General features: G+C 45.6%; 1 protein-coding gene across 10 annotated transcripts in view; it reads right to left on the reverse strand.

Moving 5' to 3' along the window:
* DENND2B (DENN domain containing 2B) overlaps positions 1-25121 on the reverse strand; it is a 287171-nt gene that overhangs the window by 76330 nt on the left and 185720 nt on the right. For 8 of the 10 annotated variants that reach the window (XM_054025169.1, XM_054025165.1, XM_054025170.1 and 5 more), the window contains 2 exons: positions 7040-7191; positions 3070-3285 (listed from right to left, as the gene is read on the reverse strand). In XM_054025169.1, coding sequence (XP_053881144.1) covers positions 3070-3285; positions 7040-7191 — 368 coding nt within the window. The remainder of the gene's footprint in view (positions 1-3069; positions 3286-7039; positions 7192-25121) is intronic. The other 2 variants (XM_054025172.1, XM_054025174.1) reach the window with 1 other exon arrangement.

Here is a 25121-nt window from a genome sequence, read left to right on the forward strand (position 1 = left end):
GGCCCAAGCACTGCATGTACAAAGGCAGCAGCTGTCCTGCACAGAGCTATAGCTGCCCCACAACTCTGGATATTAGAAGCTGTTTTACTGAGAGAGTGGGGATCAGAACTCCTGCAGTTTTCCCTCAGTCTATTCAAGGGTTCTTTAGCTTCTACCTCTAAGGCCAAAGCAATGGAGGCCGGCATGGGGGACTTCAGCTTAATGACTCCTCTGAGCAGTGATGCCTCTAACAGCAGTGTCAACACTGAATCTGAGCAAAAGGCCTGATGCGGGACCTGAACGCGCATATTCTCTCCCTAAATGGAGCCTGAGTCCGTAGCTCTACTGGTTCAGACTCTATTTAATTAGCACAGGGGTTGCCAGGGGAGGGCAAGAGAGGAGTTAGACCATTCCAAGGTACTATGTTAATATGAAATTCCTTAAATTGACTAATTTCTAAAAATTCAAATTCCTGACCAAGCACCCTTTAAACAGGACGCTGTATTCTGAGTTCTTGTTAATTCCTGAATCATGAAGCTTTAAAAAAAAAAAAAAAAAAAAAAAAAAGAAAAGAAAGAAAGAAAAAAAAAGAACAAAAGAAAATCAAGGAAAAAGAAAAAATTGCAAAAGCTAAGACTTCGTTCTGCCTGCTCCTTTGCTGATATTTAGAAAGGACTATTGGCCACAAGAGGAAATCAACAGCACCAAACACATGTGGGCCCCGCTCATCTTTTCCCTTCCCCTTCCTCTCTGTGCACATGCCTTCGGTTTTAGTTTTGCTGTTGGTAGCGAAGACCCTTTTACAACGCCTGGGGAAGAGCATGGATGTGAACTCCCCATAGAGCAGCGTATCAGAGTGATGTCCCCATGCTGGGTGGCAGATTCTCAGTTACATTAAGGCCCAGTGAGGTAGCTCTGAGAATCAGTGCCATTGACCATCAAGAGCACAGCGAAACTGACTTCACACAAAGCACTGTCCAGAAAGCAGAGGAACAAACAATTTCTCGCTGATCGATTTTAGTCAGTTCAGGTCACCTTGGGTGGTACTTGTTATAATAGGAGGTACACAACTTTCAGATGGAAATGTGATTTCCCAGTTATGATTTTCAAGTCCCTTTCACTAGAGAAACAAAAAGGAGGAAAGAGAGGTACAAAATTAAAGGGACAAATTCTGCAGCTTTTACTCATGTTGTGTAGTACCTTACTCCACAAGTAGTCTCTAGAATTGCCAAACCCACCTCTTCAAAAATCCTATGTCAGACCACCCTAAAACCATGAGACTGACTTAAAAATCATGACATTTAAAAAAAGATAGTTGTTTATTTATTTATTTTTGCCTTTTAGTTTCTGTGTCTTTGGGAGTCACATTTTCAAGCTTTTCTCCACCAGTGCTAGAAACTAATTTTTTCTTTTAATGGAAGTTGAGGTTCTCCCATAATCACACGATGCCAGGAGCTGAGGCTTTAAGAAAACATCAACTATTGTGAGACTTGCAGTACAATTGTGAGAGTTGGCAACAATGGTAATTTTCAAGATGACACTATCCCTTTAAATCAGAGAAACAAATGGAAGAAAGAGGCACAAAATTAAAGGTCCAAATTTTGCCGCTTTTACTTACATTGAGTCGTAACTTACTCCAGGGGTAGTGCCACTGAAGTCCCATTGAGTACCATCTTACTCCTGCAGTAAGGTATTATACTCAATGTGAGTTAGAGTATCATAATCTGGTCCTGATATAATTATTTAAGGGCATATAATTAGTTGCCTTCATTTTAGTTTGCTTCCTGCTTAGGCAGAATTTCAGAAATATAAAAATGTTCCTCTTCTGTCCACACAATATTTATAGCTACATCCTTTAAAAAACACTCCTTTATAGAACAGGAAAGAGTGAAATGTACAATAAAAACTAGCATTGTTCACAGGCTAAAAATAAACATGTTGGCTATTCTCTCCTCCTTGACACTATTGTACCAGACAATTATTTCATTTCCCACTTGACATTTGAAACTTTTTATTTGGCTGAAAGAGTTCAAATTTAATTCATTTTTATTTTGTATCTGTAATGACAAGTGAGTCAATGACAAGTGAGTCAAGCATAGGGCCCATGTTAGGTCAGTGGAGATTGCCTTGGGAACAGTTGTAATAAACAAAACAAAGAAGCAAAAAGCTTAAGCTGCGTACTGAACATTATAAATAGCGGCAGATCAACAGTTACAAGTTCAGACTCCTCGAGCGAGGTACAGTACAAACTTTCAGAAAATCACGTGATTGTTTTAAACAGTGGAAAAGCTGAATAAAACACCAAGCTAGGTCAGGCTGGCAAAAGGATGTTTAATATTTTGGGCCATATTGAAGGCCCAGGCCCAGCTGGGAGCAATGCAGAGCCACCCCACCTCCACGGGAGGATCTCTCATCCCAGCTCCACTGCATGCAGCAAATGTGTGTAAACACTGAGATCTCCCTCTGCTCCCCACAGTTCCTAGCTCTTCTGCTGGCTATTTCAAATCTGGACACAACATTTTTTTCTGTAGGGAAAGCAGATTTAATTGATGGATAAATGCTGTACAGACATACTGAGCAAGACCCTCCAGACTGGCTGAGCTGTGCACAGCACGAAACTGGTTACTGGGACAAGGGAAGATTTAAGCCATCTTTGGTGTCCCCAGATCCTGGGGCTAATCTGCACCTGCCCAGACACTCAACACATATCAGAACAGTCTGCAGGCTGTTCTAACTTAAGATAGCAAGCCCATAGTTCCCAAGAGGCCATTCCAGCAGCTGAGATCACAGTGGGGCTGGGATGCCTCGATCATATCTCCTTTTCCTCAGGCACATCCCTTAGGCCCAGGGCATGAGGTGGGGTGGAATAGCAGCCACTACTGTGGCTGCACATCCTCAGAGCATTCCCCAGTGCAGAGGGAATCTTTAAGGGGCCAGTTAAGCCAACCAAAGGACTGCTTCACACGGCCAGAGCAGGGCTGAGGATCTGTTCTTGTGACAACTCACACACACTTGCCTTAGTGAAAGTGAAACCAAGGCTGGACCCTTGTGACTGATGCATAATTTGAACAATACTATAGTGGCCATTACCTTAGGGATCCTCCTAGCCCTGCGTGTGGTCAGCAGCTCACTTGTGGTGCTCAGACTGTCCTCATTCAGACTGGAAGGGGAGGAGGGGATACCAAGCTGAGCCAGAAGCAGCATGTCATCATGGCTGTGTCGCTTGGGTAGTCGTGGTAAGCGATGGCTTTTCCTCTCAGACCAGTTCCCAATGCGCAGGGACTGGCTGCTGGGCTTTGAAGGCAGCTGCAAAAACATGAACAACTTGTCATCCTATTTGTTGGAGAAGCACCTATTACAGACATGAAGCCATGGTGGCAAAGGCCCGCTGTGTTGAGGTCTGTTCTATCTCTCTCCAAAGTCAATGAAAAGACTCTCAACTGACTTCAAAGAGAGCTGGAAAAGGCTCTTTGTGAACATGTTATGGCAATACAAACATTTTTTGCCAGGCGAGCATCCTCTCTACAACAGGTACAATGGTTTTAAGCACAGAAGAGTCCAAATCAAAATGATCAGATCTGGATCGGCATCTAGGACCTGATCCAAAGTGCACTGAAGTCAACAGAAAATCTTGCATTGACTCCTGTGGATTTTGAGTCAGGGCCCTAAACGTCCACAAACATTGTGGGGTGCAGGTCAGACAATTTAATAAAGTGCGCATGTTAATATTGTACCCTAGTATAGAAGTATGGCTGACATCAGAGCACTGACACAGTGGGTCTGATTCTCCCTTCCCTTACACTCCTGTAAATCAGGAGTAACTCCACTGATGTCAATGGTGTGTCACTGTTGTGGGGAAATCAGGCCTTCTGTATTTCTGTAACATAGTCTTTACTGTATAGGGCAAGGCAATCTCAATCATTTCAAGAACTTGAAACCTAGTTTTTCCTCCATCTCAGTTCATGAATCTTCTGAAAATCTCTTCAGAACATGAATCTGCTTAGTTGATCACTGTGGGAAGGCTGAGTCTCACTACATCGATTAAGCAATAGGCATGAACAATTCTAGGATTCTTAACAGTATTTTGTATTGTGTGGCAGCAACGTATTGTACTGCTGCCCGGGGTTAACGCAGTGGACTGGGAGCCAAGGTTTCTGTGTTCTTTTTCCAGCCCAGCCACTGTTTAAATGTGGGCAAACGCCACTTCCTTAATCTCTCCATGTCTCAGTTTACCTACCTGCATCAGGATAATTACTGTGCCTACCTCAGATATTTTAAGAGGCCTAATCAAGGTTTCTAGAGTGCTATCAGATGCTCAGATGAAAGATGCTATTATGTGATATTTATTAATCTTACTATTAACACTACTAGCTACTAACATGCTACAGTAAGAAGTCTACTTGCTCCAACAAACAGATTAACTAATTACAGCCCAAACCATCACTTTTGGGGTCTAGATTTACGGTCTCATATTCCTGCAGCAAGCATTATTCTTTAAAGAACTCCAGGAGCTGCATATTCTATATGCTTAAGCATGGTTTTTTGCTGATAGGTATACATGGGATTTGTGTCACAGACACAATGACATCAATAAAACATTTTCTTTTTTAAATTTGAATCCTTCAAATATTAAAAAAACAAATTGGAAAGATGATCAAAACCACAGTAGGATTCAGAAGGACCGCAGACCAGCGTTTGAGGTCTCTGGTAACCACAAGTCCTCAAGCCAGAAAAATCATCAACAGTGTTCAGCTTAGTGAAAGGAATTCAGCCGGGAGATGATTGTCCAAAGCTTGCTGACGTCCTGATCTCTTCCATATTGTTCATCATGATGCATGATTTTAAGGGAATACCAGCTATGCTGCTAGCACTGGAAAAACTGGGTGATGAACAGTAGCTAAAGTGACTGTTCGTCAGGAGACGGTGACTTTTCTACTTCGAATCACTGAAGAATCCTACAGGTTCATGGATGAGCTACAGTAGCCACCTACTTGCTTTATATCTAGGCAAAATGACACCATAGCTATGACACTATTTAATTCAAATTTCTGGTCCTACATCAGAAAGAAGTTATCAGTGGATGGACAGTCTTGTGCCTAGGAGTAGGTTAGGACTCTGGGGATCTGAGTTCAATTACTGGTTTTGCAACTAAAGACTCCCTGTGTGACCTTGGGCAAGTCACTTAATCAATCTGTGCCTCACCTTCCCACCTGTAAAACGGGGAGAATAATCCTTCCTTTCTCCCATCCTTTGTTTGTTTCGTCTATTTAGGCTGCACACTCCTGAGGGCAAGGACTGTGTCTTACTATGTATCTGTTCCAGTGCCAAGCACAGTAGGGGGCAGGGATAGCTCAGTGATTTGAGCACTGGCTTGCTAAATCCAGGGTTGTGAGCTCAATCCTTGAGGGGGCCATTTAGGGATCTGGGGCACACACACACACACACACACACACACACACACACAAAAAGTTGGAGATTGGCCCTGCTTTGAGCAGGGGGTTGGACTAGATGACCTCCTGGGGTCCCTTCCAACCCTGATATTCTATGATTCATTTGGAGCCTTGAGATGCTACCATAATACAAGTAAATCATCATCTGTGGTAACTCTTTCATCTCTGTTGCAGCTACAATTTTTTTCTCCTCTGCCTTCTTACTCATTCAACATCTGTCATTGCCTTTTCAGTGACCCTTTGCTGGCCTTATTTAGTCCTCCTTTTTTGCCAGTGTTCCTGTTTTATAATTGAAGCATCATGTGAACTGTAAATGCTGGCACTACGAAAGTTTTATGGACCATGGTGCCAAAAAGATCCCAAAAATTTAATTTAGTGATGAAATAGTCCCAGTTTGGTTCGAGGCCATTTCACAAGATGGAAATGTGGCTTTATGTGACCTTTTCATGAAACCGATGTGAATGTCTGCTTGATTCAATGAAAAAATACATCTTGACCAAAATGAAATTTTGAATGTCAAAGTAATACATGCATATTATTTTAACATTAGATATACATATACACCTCTACCCCAATATAACATGGCCGATATAACACAAATTCAGATATAACATGGTAAAGCAGCGCTCCGGGGGGAGGTTGGGGGGGGCGTGGGGCTGCACGCTCTGGTGGATCAAAGTAAGTTCGATATAACGCGGTAAGATTTTTTGGCTCCTGAGGACAGCATTATATCAGGGTAGAGGTGTATTTTAAAATCTACATTTGTGCTTGAGACTAGGACCATTTTTGAGTGAAAATTCTCCTATATTGAACAAAAACCCAATATAATTTCACAATTTTCACACAAAATTGGACTACTCTCGGAAATTCTCCACAAAATGCAGACCTCTCCGACTTCCAGGCCTTTGCACTGTGCTGTGAACAGTTCACACAGTTCTAGCCAAGTCAGGTCCAGAATGTAGGCATTCACGCTTTTCCTTTTTCTTAATTTTGTGCTTTTGGGGGGAAAGGTATGATACTTTGTCTTTCTCCCTCTTCATTATGCATTTAATATTGTGTTTGTTTTTTTTCAAAATTTGGTAATAAAAACTATTTTACAATACAATATAAATTACCTCACTGCTCAGTGAGCCCCACATAACACTTGCACAAGATGAAAAAGTGTTTCTTCTTTGTTCCGTCCTTTCTAAAAGCCCAGTGGAGAATTTTGAATGGATGTAGGGAAAGGCTCAGTAATCACAAGGGTTTAGGGACTGATTCAGTTCCCATTAAAATCAGTGGAAATACTCTCATTGACTGCAACGGGTGCTGGATCAGAACTGGCATTTCTAAATATTAGCAATTAATATATTCAATACTATCAGAATTGTTCCAAGTAACAGTAAACCTTTACCCTAAATTGATGCTGAAGAATATCTAGATTACGGCCATTAAAGTGTTTACAGCAACTATTTGAAGTGTTTGTCTAAACTATTTTTCTTTATGCCCTTTCTCACTTGGATACAATTATTGTTCCTGCTATGCCCTGGTTGATTTTCTTGCAAAAGGTTAAAAATAACTTAAATCACAGTAAGAAATGAAGGCTTATACTCTAAGAAGTACTGAATTACCTGGGGAGGCGATGTGTACTTCCTGTCGTGCGGAGTCCACATCCTGTGCAAAGAATCTAGGGAATTCTCAGAGAGCTGCTGGGATTTTCGGCTTGCGTGACGGCCTTTTAGCTCCACATCCTCGTATGGATTTTCCTTGGGTGAATCTCCTTCTCATTTTTTTTTTTTAAAGAAAGGAAAAACAGACAGGAATGTTAAAAAAAAAAAATCATGTGAACCAAGTGAAAGAGTCATAGCAAAGCTCCTCAGCTTTCAGCATGAGTCATCCCTTTGACTGCAGCTGGAAGTATTTGGAGTAGATCTTGGCTATGATGTCGGCAGTTTTTTTTTTTTTTTTTTTTAAATAAAATGCAAAGATTTCACAAGACTTGCTTCTGAGCATCCACAGCTGGGCAAATTTTATTGATGTCTAAAACCCAAGGCAGATATCTATTTTAAAACATATCGGTGGGTTTTACGCATCCACAGCAGCCTCTCACAGAGTGAAATGAATAGCACTGAAAAGTTCTCAACACACTACCATTAAACCACAGGTATTTCAACCTTCATTACTTACTGCCTTACCTCTGTGGTCTCTTGCCAGAGAAGGTGAAGAGGGAATAGCATCTAAACCCAACAATGCCAAAATAAACGTGTGAACGATGAGGCAAGGAGAAGAGTGCGGTTCACTATTTTTTCCCACCACTCCTATTGCCTTCTCAAAGTCGTCTCTAAAAATACTTCCTACTCCCCAATTAAATACTTCTTTCTCTTTTAATTTTGTCTAAATCAATATTCTCCATAGGTCATGAGGACACATCTGGCCAGTAACATGTAAAGAGGTCCAAATAATTAATTCATTAAACACGACTTATGGGGAAAGCATTATTCTAACTCTTAAAGGTAAAGATGGGCCAACATTTGTGAACTTTAGTGCGGACATCCAGATACAAATTTTGTGGTCTAGATTTATGGTCTGATAATAAAAGATAACGATTACTGTTTAAGGAGCTGCGGATATCCACCTTCTCAGTACACCCAGGATGAATACACTTCTCCCTGAGGGACCTGGATAAAATCATTTTAGTTATCATGTACTTCTGAAAATGGGCAATTTGAAACTTTTTTCAATAATTTATTTAGATGAGTATATCAGTGATGTAGCTTAGAACTTTGGGTTATCCCTGCTCAGAATCATTCCAGTCTCATGGTTATCAGAGGATCATTCCAAAATGGCGATAATCAAACTTCAAGACTGTCTCAAACTCTCAAAATTCAGTGTTAGATGTTCATAACCTTAAACCTTTGAACTGATTTTCTTCAAACTGGGTTTGATTGGTAGACCTCACTGAGACTTAAAAATCAAACCTGATCTTTACACTGTATATATTGTAATGCAATACTACACGTAAGGGTGCATAAGAAATTCAGTTTGTATTATATTATACATTGTACTAATTGACAATTTACAGTATAATTATATAAAGTTATAACAATATATTAATAATTAATATAATAATATGTGCCGATAAAAGACTTTTCATCTACAAATTTTAAAGCATTTTACAAAACGTAAGCATCATTATCCCTATTTTACAAGGGGGAAACTGAGGCACAGAGAAATTAAGCGACAACAAGTCTACAGCACAACCAGGATTACAACCCATGCCACCTGACTCCCAGTCCAATTGTCTAACCATTATATCATGCTGTCTCCTTGTGCATAGGAGGGCAGAGTTCAGGCTGAGCTTTCAACCACAGTTGTAAATTTTTAAATGTTAAGTGCTTGATTTTTTATTTTTTTTTGTTACTTTAACATTGCATTAGCACTAGTTTTTTCATGCAGTATGTCTATATCTCGCGCACACACATACATGTGCATCAAGTGCATGGAAAAAAATATTACATCAATAATGTAAGATACTGAAATACAGTATTTAAACTTTAGGCAGTGCCGTTAATCATATACATACACACACATACACACACACACACGAGACTGAATATTTTAGTATTGTTTTAATTAGAAAGACTGGCTGCTGCTAGAGAATGTTTCAATTGGCAGCCACAGATGATTTTCTCATAAGCATGGAATCTAATTGTACATAGTATTATTGAAGCCACTGACTACATAAAGTCAACATCTTTAGATTCAAATGAAAGACAGTTCATAGACTCATAGACTCTAAGGTCAGAAGGGACCATTATGATCATCTAGTCTGACCTCCCGCTTGATGCTGGCCACAAAACCTGACCCACCCACTCCTGGAAGAATTCTCTCCCTTGACTTAGCTGTAGAACTCCCAAATCATTATTTAAAGACTTCTAGTCGCTCAGAATCCTCCAGCAAGCGACCCCTGCCCCATGCTGCGGAGGAAGGCGAAAAACCTCCAGGGCCTCTGCCAATCTACCCCGAAGGAAAATTCCTTCCCGACCCCAAATATGGCGATCAGTTGATCCCCGAGCATTGCAGGCAAGATTCTCTAGCCAGACCTTCTGGAAAAATTCTCTGTAGTAACTTTTACTATCCCATCATTGACCATTGTTAACGACCTATTGACTAAAATCACTGTATCCCATCAAACCATCCCCTCCATAAACTTATCAAGCTTGATCTTAAAGCCAGAGAGGTCTTTTGCCCCCACTGTTTCCCTCGGAAGGCTATTCCAAAACTTCACCCCTCTGATGGTTAGAAACCTTCGTCTAATTTCAAGCCTAAACTTCCCAACGGCCAGTTTATATCCATTCGTTCTAGTGTCCACATTAGTACTGAGCTCAAATAATTCCTCTCCCTCCCTGATATTTATCCCTCTGATATATTTAAAGAGAGCAATCATATCTCCCCTCAGCCTTCTTTTCGTTAAGGTAAACAAACCGAGCTCCTTGAGTCTCCTTTCATACGACAGGTTTTCCATTCCTCGGATCATCCTAGTGGCCCTTCTCTGTACCTGTTCCAATTTGATTTCATCCTTTTTAAACATGGGAGACCAGAACTGCACACAGTATTCCAAATGAGGTCTCACCAGTGCCTTGTATAACGGAACCAGCACCTCCCTATCCCTACTAGAAATTCCACGCCTAATGCATCCCAAGACCGCATTAGCTTTTTTTTACGGCCACGTCACATTGCCGACTCATAGTCACCCTGCGATCAACCAGGACTCCGAGGTCCTTCTCCTCTTCCGTTACTTCCAACCGATGCATCCCCAGCTTATAACTAAAATTCTTGTTAGTTATCCCTAAATGCATAACCTTACACTTCTCACTATTAACTACACAGTTGATGGAGTTAAAGGCTTTGGGGTGAGGTACAATATAAATCTAAAGTTACAAATGCTACAGGAGAACCTGGGAATCTCCAGTCAAACTGATGCAGTGTCTTTCACAGGAAGAAAAATAATAACTATTGCACCCAAATGCCATTATCTGTAAAGCTGAGATTTTTAATATCATGCAGCTCTAGTTATTGTTATGATGTTTATCATAAAAAGTCAACTTCAAAAAATGCCTTTTTTACTTGCTCACAGTGAATTGGACTGTAGCTACTACATTAAAATTCCTTGTAAGCCAATGAGTCAAGTATGGGGTCAAGGAAGCATTTCAGAATGGATTAACAGACTTCAAAATACCCAAATACATTAGACAGTGGTTAAACATACGCTTTCCTGTCAAAATGAATGTTATTGCATTGGCTTGTATAGTATCCAAAGCCCAGAGCAGAAATGAGCCCATCTGTCAGTAGATAAACGTTCATTTTCTTTTTTCATGAATTTAAGCAACATGGAATGGTTCAAACCCAATTAAATCCAAGGAGTAAAGGACAGTGCAATGTTTATCTGAAATATGAAAGCTAGAAATAGGTGCCAAGAGTATTTTGAGAGGAAAAAAGAGGGCACAGTGTTACCAAAGTGACACAGACCAGAGCAAGATCCTCTGATGTGAGCCCTCTACAGAAAGAGGAACTCAGGCCAAATTCCTCCTTGGTGTAATCCAGGGAAGTTCTGGGAGGAATTTGATCCTCTCAGGTCTCATTCACTTTTCAAGCCTTGAATAATTATCATTTTTAGTCCATATGCTCTCCTTGCTGGATGGTGCAGAAAGAAGCCAATTTGCAAAAAGAACAGTCAGTGGGACCGTTTATACACAGAAGTGGGTCCCTGCCCACTCTGTATAGCCACCTTTGCCCCTCCTTTTTCCCCTGCACCATGCAGAAGAAATGAGTGGGGTCAGGAATAGGTAGGAAGGGCTGGTGGATAACCACTTCCCCCTCACTACCCAGATTGCAGGCAAGCTGAAAGATGTCGGTGGACAGTTAATGCTGCCTAAAGCAGCACTAACGGTGACTGTGTATTCTGTGACTCCCCTCTCTAAGGTAATCAAGGGGAAGCGGGAGCTGGCAGCCAATGGCAGTAGAGTTACTGGTCCTGGGGTGCAGCTATGGCTGTGGGATAGCAGTGCTGCTGCCAAGCTAAGAAGAATCCCTCTGTAATAGGGTGGCTGGCCCCTTAAATGAAATTGGGTCCAGCTCTCCTGTTCCAGTCCAGGTGAGCCCCACTTTGGTGTAATGAAGAGAGTGGGGCTGCCCCTCAGAGATAAAAATGAGAGACAGCCCAAAAGCGAGGGAGCGCAGAGAAGCCAGAATCCAAAGGAAGAGCTGAGCTGGGCTGAGAGCTGCAGGAGGGGAGCCCCTGCAGGAGAGAGCAATGAGAGTTCCCTGGTTGAGCAGTGGAGCCCGATCAGGCTGGAGAAAGAGAAAAGCAGTCAGTAAAATTCCCTGAGCCAGAGAGGGCTAAAGGCTGAGGGCAGCAGAGAGAGACATGTGCTGGCTCTCTGAGCTGGAGTGCTGAAGCCAGAAGGCCAGAGAGGGCTGGGGAATGATGGCACAGTGAGGCCGCTGATATCCCCAGGTGAAAGCTAGAACCTGCCCTGAGAAGGAAACAGCGTGGGGAAGCACCTCAGCTGGAGAAGCTGGGGTGAGGTGTGGCAAGAGAGGCCAGAGCCATTCCTCCAGAGACAAGCTGGATCATGGTGAGAGATGCTGGAGCTATACGGGGTGTGTTGAAGGACTGCTGGGACATGGAAGAGAGAACGTACTGTTTGGGCTGTGTTGGGGGGGATTGTGGACTATGGTTGTGGGGCTCTTGTAATACATGAATCCCACAAAGGACTAGTGATATGTGGAAAGCTTGTGTAGAGTTATTGGGATTCCAGAAGGAGGAAACTGAGGCAGATCACCAGTTGTGCCATGGCCTGCTGCAGGTGGGCATCCCAAGAGGAGCAATCGTCTCACATATGATGGAAGTGCCTGGAAAAGGGAAATTGAGGCAAGGGGCTTCTTATTGGGCCACCTAATGCCACAAGGGGGTGCCCTGGAGGTGATGATCCTCCATGCAGTTGGGCTGGTTCCACAGGTTTATAAACTTAGTCTCTGCATTTCCCCAAACTCTAGTGCCTTTTGGATCTCAGCTCCATCCCATGCCACACTCCCGCCGGTGCCATGGACCATGGAGAACAGTCAGTCTGCAGTGTAGCATTTTTACAAACAACTGGACTTTGTGCAGGAGGGGAATGCACAGGCATTCTGGACTGTACCGGGTGGAGTCCTTTTGATTTGTTCCTTTTGCTATTTGTCATGAAGGAGAAGACTGCCCTTTAAAGAGGCCTCTATTGGAAGCCAAGGGGAGGAAGTTTCCTTTATCCATATGTGGCTGATCCAATTTCCACTGTTGGCAATGGGAAGACTACCTTTGACTCTAACAGGAGCTGGATCAGGCCCTGTGACTGTATACTGTCACATTAACTGTTAAACTGTTGGCAAAAACTATTCCTAACCACAGTCCGTGCTTGCAGATCAGCTCCCTTTACAAGCTCTCTTTTGTTTCCCATTTCCTTGAGCTTTATGTACAGGATTGCTGAGTTAACACATGGTAAATCCACAGTATATTTATCTGCAGAATGGTCTCATTGGCAACAAAATGATTGGTCCACAGTAAAAAGTCATGGTAAAATAATCAGCCTCTTTGGAAAAGCTGTGAGGAATGCGGTACCTTGGAGCTTAAGCGCTGATGAGTTTCCGCAGGTGGCTGTAATTCTTCATTCTGCGATGCTCTGTAAGGCAGCCCCACGGAATTGTGAGGCAGCACAGAATGTTCTGCTGCTCAGCCCCTCAGACGTGGCAAACGGGAAGCCGAGTCAAACTGAGCAAGCCAGCCTCACAGTGAGAAAAGAGTGAAGAATGGCATGGTGGAAAGAAAAACTGCATACAGATGCCTCTGTCATTTACACAGGGAATGGAGTGTATCAGTCTCTTTCCTATTTTGGGAGAAAGAATTATTCTAAGGAAACGAGTCAGTCATGGAGCACTGAATACGTTTTCATCACTGCCTTTTGCATTTCTTTGCACTAAAAAGACTCAAGTGTAACATATACCAAGTGACTAAGTCTTGGTAAATGCCAGGGGCGTTTACTGTACAACACATTGTGCATCGCATGTCCACAGTACAGTCAGGACAAAAACCAAACTGATAATTCATAATTCTTACATCACAGTGAATGGGCAAATTACAGCTGGTAGGGAAAACTGCTCCAGTGTCCATTAAAGGGGAGATTGGAGGGAAAGCAGCAGCCATGTACAGAAGCTTAAGGGAAACAAGAGTAGGAGTGGGAAAGAAAGAGGCAGGGGAAACAGGGCAGAGAAGGAGCTAAAAGGAAACGTATGGGTACCTCAGTGAATTATTTGGTATGTACTGGCACCAACACACACTTCCTTTCTTTGGGGGACAGGTTTCTACGGGACCCCAGATATCATCAACACCCACCTTCCTATGCTTGCTTTTGGGCTGCACCCATCCTTGGCGTCCTCTGGATTTTACAGTGTCTCTGTGAAGTCAGGCATGTGGGGCATCATCCTGCTTCCTTCCCCCAATTCTGATCACATATTCCCCCCCATCCATACATTCCCAGACCCTCCTTTTCTGCTTCCTGCTCAGGACTGCCATCAGGCTCAGGGGCTTCGGGTGCCCAACCCCATTTGCAGAAGATGGAGACAAAGTACAGTTTTCCAAGCAGGGAGCTGGGGAGGGTGGTTAGGGAATGCTCTCTCTCTGCTGTGGCTGGAGAACCACAGATGGCGATTCAGGGGGGATGCTCTGTTTGGCATGTAGATGTGAGTGAGTGGGGAAGACTGCATGTATTACATAGGCTTTGGATCCCAGAACACCTACCCCACTAAAAGCCAAAAGAGCAACTCAGCAGCAACTTAGCCAGACACCTGCACTGAAATCACACTAAAGCAGCATTATGCCCCGCTCATGCATTTTACCTGTCATCCTACCCCAGTACAGCCCAATATCACCATCTTCTAGGGAGAAACCAGACGGCTGCATGTATTCTGGGAGGAACTTTCAGAGCACATGGATGAGAACCACAAAATCTCTGCACTATCATATAGTACCCACGACAAGATTCCCAGTGGTATGGATTGGTGTAGCTCAACTTCAGTGCAGCTATACCAATTTACCCTAGTTGAGAATCTGGCCCTAGGAGTTTAGTGTTTAAGGATGAATTAATATAACAAAGTACATGCAAGGCACAGCATATCTGCTCCACAGCTACAGCAGTTGAGAACCAAGTTAGAGACTTTTACCTGCGTATAATCCTTAAAGCCTGCTTTTGAAGGAGAAAAAGGATCAGCATCTGTAGTGTGGAGTACTACGTTTCGAAAGGAAAAAAGCCTTAGATGGGATCTGCTCTTGAGCCCTGGTCCATAGGCATGTTAGTTCCCCGCTGTGGTTCATAAACTGCAGCTTCTAATCTTTTCCAGCTTTGCAGTAAGATAACCAGAAGAGTCTCGCAGAGAATTTCCTCTTTCCACTTTCTCTGTGGGGACTGTAAGAGCTCAGATTTGCAATACTAACAGTATTAGTTACAGACGAACAACTGTGGCTCATAGACCAATAAAAATATTTGCCAGCAAAGCAGTCATCCATCTCATACACAGTCCAAAATCACTTGAATAAATGTAGGTGGCGACCAAACATTAGCACAGTATAACATCCTTGTGCCTGATATTCTGAAACCATTTATTTCAGTGGCTTCAATGTGGATTTAGACTAGGATATGTCAGATCAGAATCAGACCCCCTTACTTTGCATCTTCCTGACCTGCAGAGCTGACTGCTATAAATCCAGAACACTTGGTCACGTGGCTCAAGGAGACTTTTAAAACAAATTATAGTAGAAACTGTAATTGTGAGGACAGACTCTACAAAGGATACTGGGGAATATATGCAAGGCCCAGGGCATTTTAAAATAACTGAATCCCAAATATCTCAATGTAGCAACAAATCAGCAGTCTGATTACCAATAGGACAGGACAGCCAGAATACTCTTTGGGCCTGCTTTGACATGCACATATGAATGCTCTTTAATGTGCTCTGGCTGCCATTACCTTACAACATCTATTATGAACATTGCCACAATTACATTATCTATAAGCTGTGTGACAAAGTTCCTCCTCTATCTTGGTGGGTCCTGTGCTTATTGGTGGATTTTCTTGTCTCAGAGATTCACCATGTGGGTTGGGGAACAGCCCAGAGACCGTCCCCTCTGGAAAAACCCACAGTCCAGGTCAATTGGGAGGTTTGGGGGAACCCGAGCCTGCCCACTAGAGACAGTTCCAGCCCAGGGCCCTGTGGACTGCAGCTGTCTATAGTGCCTCCTGTAACAGCTGCATGACAGCTACAACTCCCTGGGCTACTTCCCCATGGCCTCCTCCAAACACCTTCCTTATTCTCACCACAGGACCTTCCTCCTGACGTCTGATAACACTTGTGCTCCTCAGTCCTCCAGCAGCACACCCTCTCACTCTCAGCTCCTTGCACCTCTTGCTCCCAGCTCCTCACACTCGCACCATAACTGAAGTGAGCTCCTTTTTAAAACCCAGGTGCCCTGATTAGCCTGCCTTAATTGATTCTAGCAGCTTCTTCTTAATTGGCTCCAGGTGTCCTAATTAGCCTGCCTGTCTTAACTGGTTCTAGCAAGTTCCTGATTACTCTAGTGCAGTCCCTGCTCTGGTCACTCAGGGAACAGAAAACTACTCATCCAGTGACCAGTATATTTGCCCTCTACTCCTGTACCCCACTAGTCTGGGTCTGTTACATATCCCTCCCCCCATGCTCAACGCCAAGGGGTTGGGCAGCTTGGGACAGAAGACAGTGCACACGTGACAAGCCATCGGCGTTGCCATGACGGCTCCCTGCTCTGTGTTGCACATGGAACTGGAAAGGTTGGAGGGATAAGAACCATCTGGTCACCCTTGTGTTCTTCTCCTTGTTCCGCTGCATCCATTGAAGAGGGGCATGGTCGGTCATGAGGACAAATCTGCGCCCGAGCAGGTAGTAGCACAATGTTTCCATGGCCCATTTTACAGCGAGGCATTCTCTCTCCACCACTGCATATTTTTGTTTCCTTGGAAGCAGGGCCAGCTCTAGGCACCAGCAAAACAAGCTGGTGCTTGGGGCGGCACATTTTTAGGGGCGGCATTCTGGCGCGGGCCATGCCGCCCCTAAAAATGTGCCCCAGCCGCCCTAACTCACCGCCGCTGCTCTCCCTCCCTCCCAGGCTCTCAAACCCGGGAGGGAGGGGGAGATCCCGAGCAACTGCGGCGCGCGAAACAGCTGATTCGCTCGCCGTGGCCGCTTGGGATCTCCCCCTCCCTCCCGGGTTTGAGAGCCTGGGAGGGAGGGGGAGACCCCGAGCGGCTGCGGTGCACGAAACAGCTGATTCGCACGCCGCGGCGACTCGGGATCTCCCCCCTCCCTCCCGGGTTTGAGAGCCTGGGAGGGAGGGGGAGCAGCGGTGCGCGAATCAGCTGTTTCGCGCGCCACGGGCTGCTGGGGATCTCCTCCTCCCTCCCGGGTTTGAGAGCCTGGGAGGGAGGGGGAGACCCCGAGTGGCCGCGGTGCATGCGCTGCTTCTCCCCCTCCCTTCCTCCCTCCTAGGCTTGAGAGCCTGGGGGGAGGAGGCAGGACTGGGGATTTGGGGAAGGACCGGAGTTGAGGCGGGGCCGAGGGGGTAAGAAAAAAACGGGGGGAGGGGGGTGGCCAAAACTGTTTTCGCTTGGGGCGGCAAAAATCCTAGAGCCGGCCCTGCTTGGAAGGAGTTTCCGACTGAGGTATAGAATTGGGTGTTCCTCCTCCCCGACCATCTGTGATAGAACGGCCCCCAACCCTACTTCAGATGCCTCTGTCTGCAGGATAAACTCCTTGGTGAAATCAGGGGCTATCAGTATGGGTTACTGCAGAGGGCAGTCCGTAGGTCTGTGAATGCTTCCTCTGCTACATCAGACCATCTCACCAGATCAGATCCACGGGCTTTCACTAGGTCTGTCAGGGGGCTTGCCCTTGTGGCAAAGTGGGGGATAAATCATCGGTAATACCCCATCACACCTAGGAACGCCCGGACTTGTTTCTTGCAACTTGGCTGGGGCCAATTTTGGATGGCCTCTAACTTGTTCACTTGGGGTTTTACCAAACCTTTACCCACAATGTAGCCAAGATATTTGGCCTCTGTAAACCCTACAGCGCATTTGGCAGGGTTTGCTCTAAGGCCAGCTCGCCTGAAGGTATCGAGGACTGCCTCCACCCTCTCCAGGTGGGTTTCCCAGTCTGGGGTATGAATGACCACATCGTCCAAGTAGGCAGCAGCATAACTGTTATGCGGGCATAACAGCTTGTCCATGAGGCACTGGAAGGTAGCTGGGGCCCCATGTAGTCCAAAAGGGAGGACAGTATATTGAAAAAGACCCTCTGGTGTAGAGAATGCAGTCTTTTCCTTTGCGTCTTCTGCAAGGGGAATCTGCCAGTACCCCTTTGTCAAGTCTAGGGTAGTCAAGTACGGGGCATTACCCAGATGGTCCACTAGCTCATCTATGGGAGGTATGGGGTACGCGTCGAACTGGGATACTTTGTCTAGTCACTGGAAGTCGTTGCAAAAATCTTGTGGTGCCATCAGGTTTGGGCACCAGCACGATTGGGCTGGACCACTGACTGTGGGATTCTTCGATGATCCTGAACTCCAGCATTTTTTTTACTTCTGCTTTTATTTCCTCCCTTTTTGCCGCTGGCACCCGATAGGGGCTCATTGTTACTCTGGCCCCGGGGTCCGTGACGATGTGGTGATATGTCTAGGTTGTTCGACCCGGTTTTGTCGAGAACGCATCTTGGTTCCGGAAGATCATCTCAGACACCTCATTCTTCTGGTCTGGTGTTAAATTGGGAGACACTCTCACCTCTTTGGAAAGCTGGTTTTCCTGGGTTAGGTCTTTTTGGACCGTTGTGCAAGCCTCTTGTGCATGCCAGGATTTCAGAGGGTTAACGTGATAAATCTGTTCTTGTTTTCTGCGTCCTGTCTGCCGCACCTTGTAGGTTACTTCCCCCACGGGTTCAACCACCTCATAGGGCCCCTGGCATTGGGCCAGAAGCTTGCTTTCTGCCGTGGGAACCAACACCATAACCCGATCCCCTGGTTGGAACTGTCGCACTTTTGCCTGACGATTGTAATGGGTTCGCTGGGCCTCCTGTGCCTTCTCCAAATGTTCCCGTACAATAGGGGTAACCCGGGCTATCCGGTCTCGCATCTGCATTACATGCTGTATTATATTTCTCCCCTCATTGGGTTCCTCTTCCCAGATCTCTTTGGCGATATCTAGTATGCCACGGGGGTGACACCCTTATAATAACTCGAAGGGGGAAAACCCAGTTGAGGCCTGTTGTACCTCCCGGATAGCGAACATAAGGTAGGGTAGTAGGGTGTCCCAATCCTTCCCATCCCGACTTACCACCTTCCTTATCATAGCCTTGAAGGTTCGGTGAAACCTTTCTACCAACCCATCAGTCTGCAGATGGTAGACTGAAATTCTCAGGGTATGTATATGGAGCAGCGTACAGAGGTCCTTCATTAGCTTTGACATAAATGGGGTTCCTTCGTTGGTTAATATCTCCTTCGGTAGCCCCATTCGGGCAGAGATCCCCAGCAGCACTTTGGCTATAGTTTTAGAAGCCGTGTTCCGCAGGGGGACGGCTTCTGGGTAGTGAGTAGCATAGTCCAAAACAACAAGTATATATTGGTGGCCCCGAGCAGTCTTCTCCAGGGGTCCCTCTAGGTCCATGGCTATTCGCTGGAAGGGAACCTCTATGATGGGAAGGGGTACTAAAGGTGCCCTCAAGTGGGGACGGGGACTGTGCAGCTGACACTCCGGGCAGGAGGCACAGTACCTCCGCACTTCTTCATGTACTCCGGGCCAGAAGAACCGTCGTAGGACTCGTGCCAGGGTCTTCTCTACCCCCAAATGCCCCCCAAAAAAGATGACTATGAGCTAGACTTAATACAGCGTTCTGGTGTTTTTGAGGTACTAAGATCTGCTGTACCTTCTGCCCCTGTACTGATGCAACCCGGTATAAGAGATCCTTCTTCATTATGAAGTAGGGTCCTGGTCCCTTGGTTTTTCCTTCCACGGGAACCCCGTCTATTTCAGTCACCTCCTTCCTAATGTTGTCATACCTTGGGTCTTCTGCCTGGTCCCGTCCAAAATTTCCTCTCCCGGGGCTAATCTGCCCAAGATCTAGGGGCCCAGTCTCTGTTGCCTCTACTGGTTCAGAAGCATTAGGGTGGGGGTCAGACTCAGGTGCTTCTCCCTCCCGCGTGGCCTCCTTTTCAGCTGCGTGGGTCCGCCTACCTACAATAGCGACCCTCTGTCTTTGGGTCAATATTCGGGTTCCCAAGGCCTTAGCTGCCCTTCTTTCCCTTTTTCTCTTTCTACCTTGTCTGGGAGTGGAGAACAAATCTGGGGATATTTCAAAGAAGATTGGGGGTTGACAGTCTGCTGTGGATGCCTCACCAATTTTAGGGTCCCCATCTTTCTCCAATCCCCCTACTGGGAATAAGTTTCCAAACCCTGGGAAGTGCCTCCCTATGAGCACCGGGTATGGGAGTTTAGGGACTACACCTGCTGCTACCTCAGTAGTGTTCCCTTGGATCTCAATTTTTACTGGGATGGTGGGGTAATAACTAACTGTCCCATGGACACATGTTATCCCCGTACATTTAGCCTGCAGCAGCTGACTATGCTTCACAAGCTTCCCTGAGATAAGCGTGATAGCACTCCCCGAATCAACCAGTGCCGTGGTCCCTACCCCATTTAGTTTCACTGGTCTGGTATACATATGTGGGGTTAGTGAGACCCCCACAAGGTGGATTAGGGAGCATGGATCTGCCCAGTTTCCCAGGTTACACTGCATAGGTTCCTCAGCATTGGGACACTGTGCAGCTATGTGTCCCCACTCCCCGCAGGCATAACATCTGTATGGAACCCTAGGCATTCCCCAGTCTCTTGGTTTGGGCAGTCTAACATCACGATCCTCTTCTCCCTCAGTGCTCCGACTCTTTGTGGCCTCTGATGGGCCTTCAGCCTCTCTCTTTTTCCACCTGGGCCCTCCTGGTGGCCCAGTCACCCGAACTTTAGGGCTTGGTGCTGCTAGTTTAACCCTGGGTGCCTCTTCCTTAAGTGGTCGGGTCAGCTCCCTCGCTGTCCTTCGCCTCTCTAGCAGGGCGACAACCTCATCATAGGTGGAGGGTTCATTCTGGCTTACCCAGGCACGAAGGTCTGGTGGTAGTCCCCTCATGTATCGGTTGATGACCAGAACCGCTAGTATCTCTTCCGGACTCCGGGACTCTGTTGGCAACCACTTTCGTGCGAGATGGATGAGGTCATACAATTGGATCCGCGAGGTTGTGTCTTTCTGGTACCTCCAACCGTGATACTGCTGGGCCCGCACTGCTGTCGTTACCCCAGATCTGGCCAGGATCTCTGCTTTCAGCTGGGGGGAGTCTGCTGCAGCCTCTTCAGGCAGATCATGGTAGGCCTTCTGGGCCTCCCCACACAGGAATGGGGCAAGGATGCCAGACCACTGATCTTGAGGCCAGACCTCCCGTAGGGCTGTCCTCTCAAAGGCCAGAAGGTATGCCTCTACATCATCCTCCCGTGTCATTTTCTGCAGCCAATGGCTGGCCCGTATGAGCCGCATCCCATCATGTCCACTATTCAGCTCTGTAAGGGACTTTACCTGGTTTACCAGTTCACACAACATAGCTCGGTCTTGAGCAGCCTGGTCCATTAGCAGGCGATTAGTCTCTTGCTGCAGCCGCACTGCCTCCTGTTGGGTGGCTGCCTGGACACGGGTAGCCTCCTGCTAGGCTGCCGTAGCTTGTATCAGTGCCTGCACTACGTCATCCATTGTGGTGAAAAAAAAAAATAAAATAAACCCTCTCCCCCTTTTTTTTTTTTGGTTTGTTTTGTTGTTGTTGTTGTTTTTAACCACCCTCCTTCTTCCGCCGCGCTGTGCACCCTAAGATCCCACCCCTGACACCAGTGTGACAAAGTTCCTCCTCTATCTTGGTGGGTCCTGCGCTTATTGGAGGATTTTCTTGTCTCAGAGATTCACCATGTGGGTTGGGGAACAGCCCAGAGACCTTCCCCTCTGGAAGAACCCATAGTCCAGGTCAATTGGGAGGTTTGGGGGGAACCCGGGTCCACCCTCTACTCCGGGTTCCAGCCCAGGGCCCTGTGGACTGCAGCTGTTTATAGTGCCTCCTGTAACAGCTGCATGACAGCTACAACTCCCTGGGCTACTTCCCCATGGCCTCCTCCAAACACCTTCCTCCTGGTGTCTGATAATGCTTGTGCTCCTCAGTCCTCCAGCAGCACACCCTCTAACTCTTAGCTCCTTGCACCTCTTGCTCCCAGCTCCTCACACACACACCACAAACTGAAGTGAGCTCCTTTTTAAAACCCAGGTGCCCTGATTAGCCTGCCTTAATTGATTCTAGCAGCTTCTTCTTAATTGGCTCCAGGTGTCCTAATTAGCCTGCCTGTCTTAACTGGTTCTAGCAGGTTCCTGATTACTCTAGTGCAGCCCCTGCTCTGGTCATTCAGGGAACAGAAAACTACTCATCCAGTGACCAGTATATTTGCCCTCTACCAGACTCCTGTACCCCACTGGTCTGGGTCTGTCACAGCTGCTATGCTTTCCAGACTGCTAAAGGAAGACAGGGCAATACCTTTCCCTTTCAGACCCAACCACCGTCTGGGCCATCATCATCCTGTACCAATCACTGTTCTGTCTTTGATTGACAAAGTCGGTGAGGTAATATCTTTTATTGGAGCAACTTCTGTTAGTGAGAGAGACAAGCTTTCAAGCTTACACTGAGCTCAGCAGACAGCTAATCTAAAGCCACAGGTGTCATGCTTCAATGGAGATACAAGCAAGGCATTGAAGGCAAAGGTGTAAGTTCTCAAACAGTTGGGCTCGTTCAGTTTCCTAGGAGTTGGGCAATTCTAGCCTCTCTCAGATTTGACACACTCTCTTGGTGTGATATGATAGTATGATGGATGATGATAATATGATACGCAATGACAGGATTTTACTGGAAACATCAAGAGCCCAAGCACGCCCTCTATTGAGCCATTTCCAGGTTTACTGGAAAAGCTCTGCACATGTCCTAGCTTGAAAGGAAAATCAAGCAGGAGTATTTTCCAACTGGATCTCAATCATTGAGTCTTTAGCTCTTGACATACGGAAAATAGGACTTGGTAAAGCAACTAATTCTTCATATGTATTTATTAAATGTCCTGTGGTATGGCTCACAGGCATTCTAGTGCTTAACTGCTAACTGGTTGAGGAAACAGAGGAATTGCCCTACTGGAATGGATTAATGAAGTGTTTCCCAAACGACTGAAAGCTGAGCTCTCCTCAAGGGAAAAAATCAAACCAATCCAGCCCTCTCCCCACCCAGCAACTTACACATCTCCCATTCCCACCTTGTTTGTGCCACCTCCTTTTGGGCATGCGGGGGGGGGGGGGGGGGGAGGGTAGAATTTCACAACCTGATTTCCCTCCCCCCTCCTTTCTTACAGGCTTTGATGTGAAATAGGTAACAATCTTGACATTTAAAGTATCGTCATTAGACCCATTGGAATAGATGGGGCAGCTCACACCTTAAAGCTATTGATTCAGATTCTCTGCAAACTCCGCCAAATGTCTATGTCATATAGGCTCACTTCATGTTTTGAAGGTTCCTTCACAACCATAACAGCTAGAAAGTTACTCTTTTTTTTTTTTTTTAAAGCTGAGGCCATGTCTACACACTAGAAAGTAGTACCAGTAAGAACTCTGTCACCAACAATACTACTTACGTAGTTAGTTCTCGCTCAGACACTTGTGACGGCGCATTGAGTCCACACAGCATCAAGCTGTATCAGCAAAAGCATGTTACACAGTGGTAAGGCATCCCAGTGCCCTCTGCTCTGCCTTCTGGAACACTACCTTATGGGAAATTGTCAGTGAGTATTAGGGGAATTGGTGTGGGGTGGTGGAATCAAATGCCCACAATTCCCTCAGTTCTATCCCATAACCAACTGCTCACTCTGGAGAGCAACTGAGATATTGGCCTACCCCCCCACCCGCACCATCTAGTCATCCATACTTTCTTGGGGGTTGCACCCTAGACCTTGGGAAACACTAGACTTGGAGAAAGTAGTGAAAACCCTGCACCTGGTCAATTTTGCAGTGCTCTGAGAGTAGGGGTGGGACATTTTTCTCGCTAGCCTGCGTGGGGATCAGTCAAGGCCATGAAGCATGAGATTTACATGGGCTGAGTCACCTTGAAATCTAGTGAATTAACAAACAAAACCAAAAAGTTAACTACGCCTGCTCCTGTGTATCTCTGCCAATTTTGTAGTTTTACAATCATTTATTTTTTTCAATGTTTTGCTTTCCCCTGTTGCTGTGAGAAAGACCCAGACCCACAGCAGGGGAAACTGACCACCTACGCTAGACAAACCACAAAATGAAATGTGCATAACAACAAACAGAAAGACTAGAGGAAATATTTTGTTCCTCTAATCTACATTGGTTCTGGTCTTCTTAGGTGTTAGTTGTAACATCAGTAGCTAACGGTATTTCAGACAGAAGTGTGATATTTCAATTGGCATTGTCTCTATCTACCCTTACAATGCCATGTGCAGTTACAAACATTTACTAGTTTAAGTTTCCAATTATCCATAGGCTATTGAAACATACAGGACTCAACTGAGTGGCTTGTGAACAGGTGTGATGATCAGGGGAACACAAAGAACCTCCCTCCCAGTACATATTCCTCACAAAGTCCAGCCACCATTGCAGTCTCTGCATTCTAGGGAGCAGCTCCCCTAGCTGCAAACTCTTTCCAGTATAGCCCCCAGAGCAAAAGGGGAGGGGGTGCTTGAACCCCCTCCAGAAATTCCATCTTAATTTTAGAAATACAACAAGTCCTTCAATTTTCATCAGTAGACTGCAGCAATTCTGCAGACATCAAAGAGCACGTAGTGGCTGACAGCAGCTGCATCTACTTTAAGCTGCTCAGTTTTTCTGTGTGTCTCCTTTTCCTGCCTTACATCCGTTCTCAGAAGGCCAGATTTCCAACACAACTTTACTATCACCTTTTATTTAAAGCCAATCTTTAAAAAAAAAAAAATCATGTACAGTTCAGCTGACTGGGAGCTTCACAGGCTTCAAAGGAGCATTTTGTCTGGCCTCAAATAATTTCTGAATGTTTGACAAATAAATAAGAGAGAGATGGGTCTGAACCAAAATCCTGACTCTGGACATCCCTGAACTTTGGGGAAGTTTGGAACCAGATCAGGCATTTGTGATGGTCTCTGGTCCCCATAATAGGCCAAAGTAAAAACTCTGGATGTGGAGGGCGGGAGAAAAATAGATCAGATCTGAATCTCCAGCCAAATTTTAAAGCTAGCTCCTATCTCTATAATGGGCAATGCCCAAATCCCAGATCCGAATGCCTCCACTCTTTCAGGGGGTTAGCATCCAGATTTGGACATGAACTTCATAGCCCAACTTTAAAATAAAATCACCTTGTTTCCTAATAATTTCCAGTTGGGATCCTGATTAATGAATGTAATGATTTTTGCACAGATATATGCAACAAATGCCACTGACTATCCTTTCACCCTTCCCCCTTTCTGTATTCTCTGTCCTTCTTTAATATCT

The sequence above is a fragment of the Malaclemys terrapin genome, chromosome 4, assembly GCF_027887155.1.
Source record: "Malaclemys terrapin pileata isolate rMalTer1 chromosome 4, rMalTer1.hap1, whole genome shotgun sequence".
NCBI classification, from domain to species: domain Eukaryota; kingdom Metazoa; phylum Chordata; order Testudines; family Emydidae; genus Malaclemys; species Malaclemys terrapin.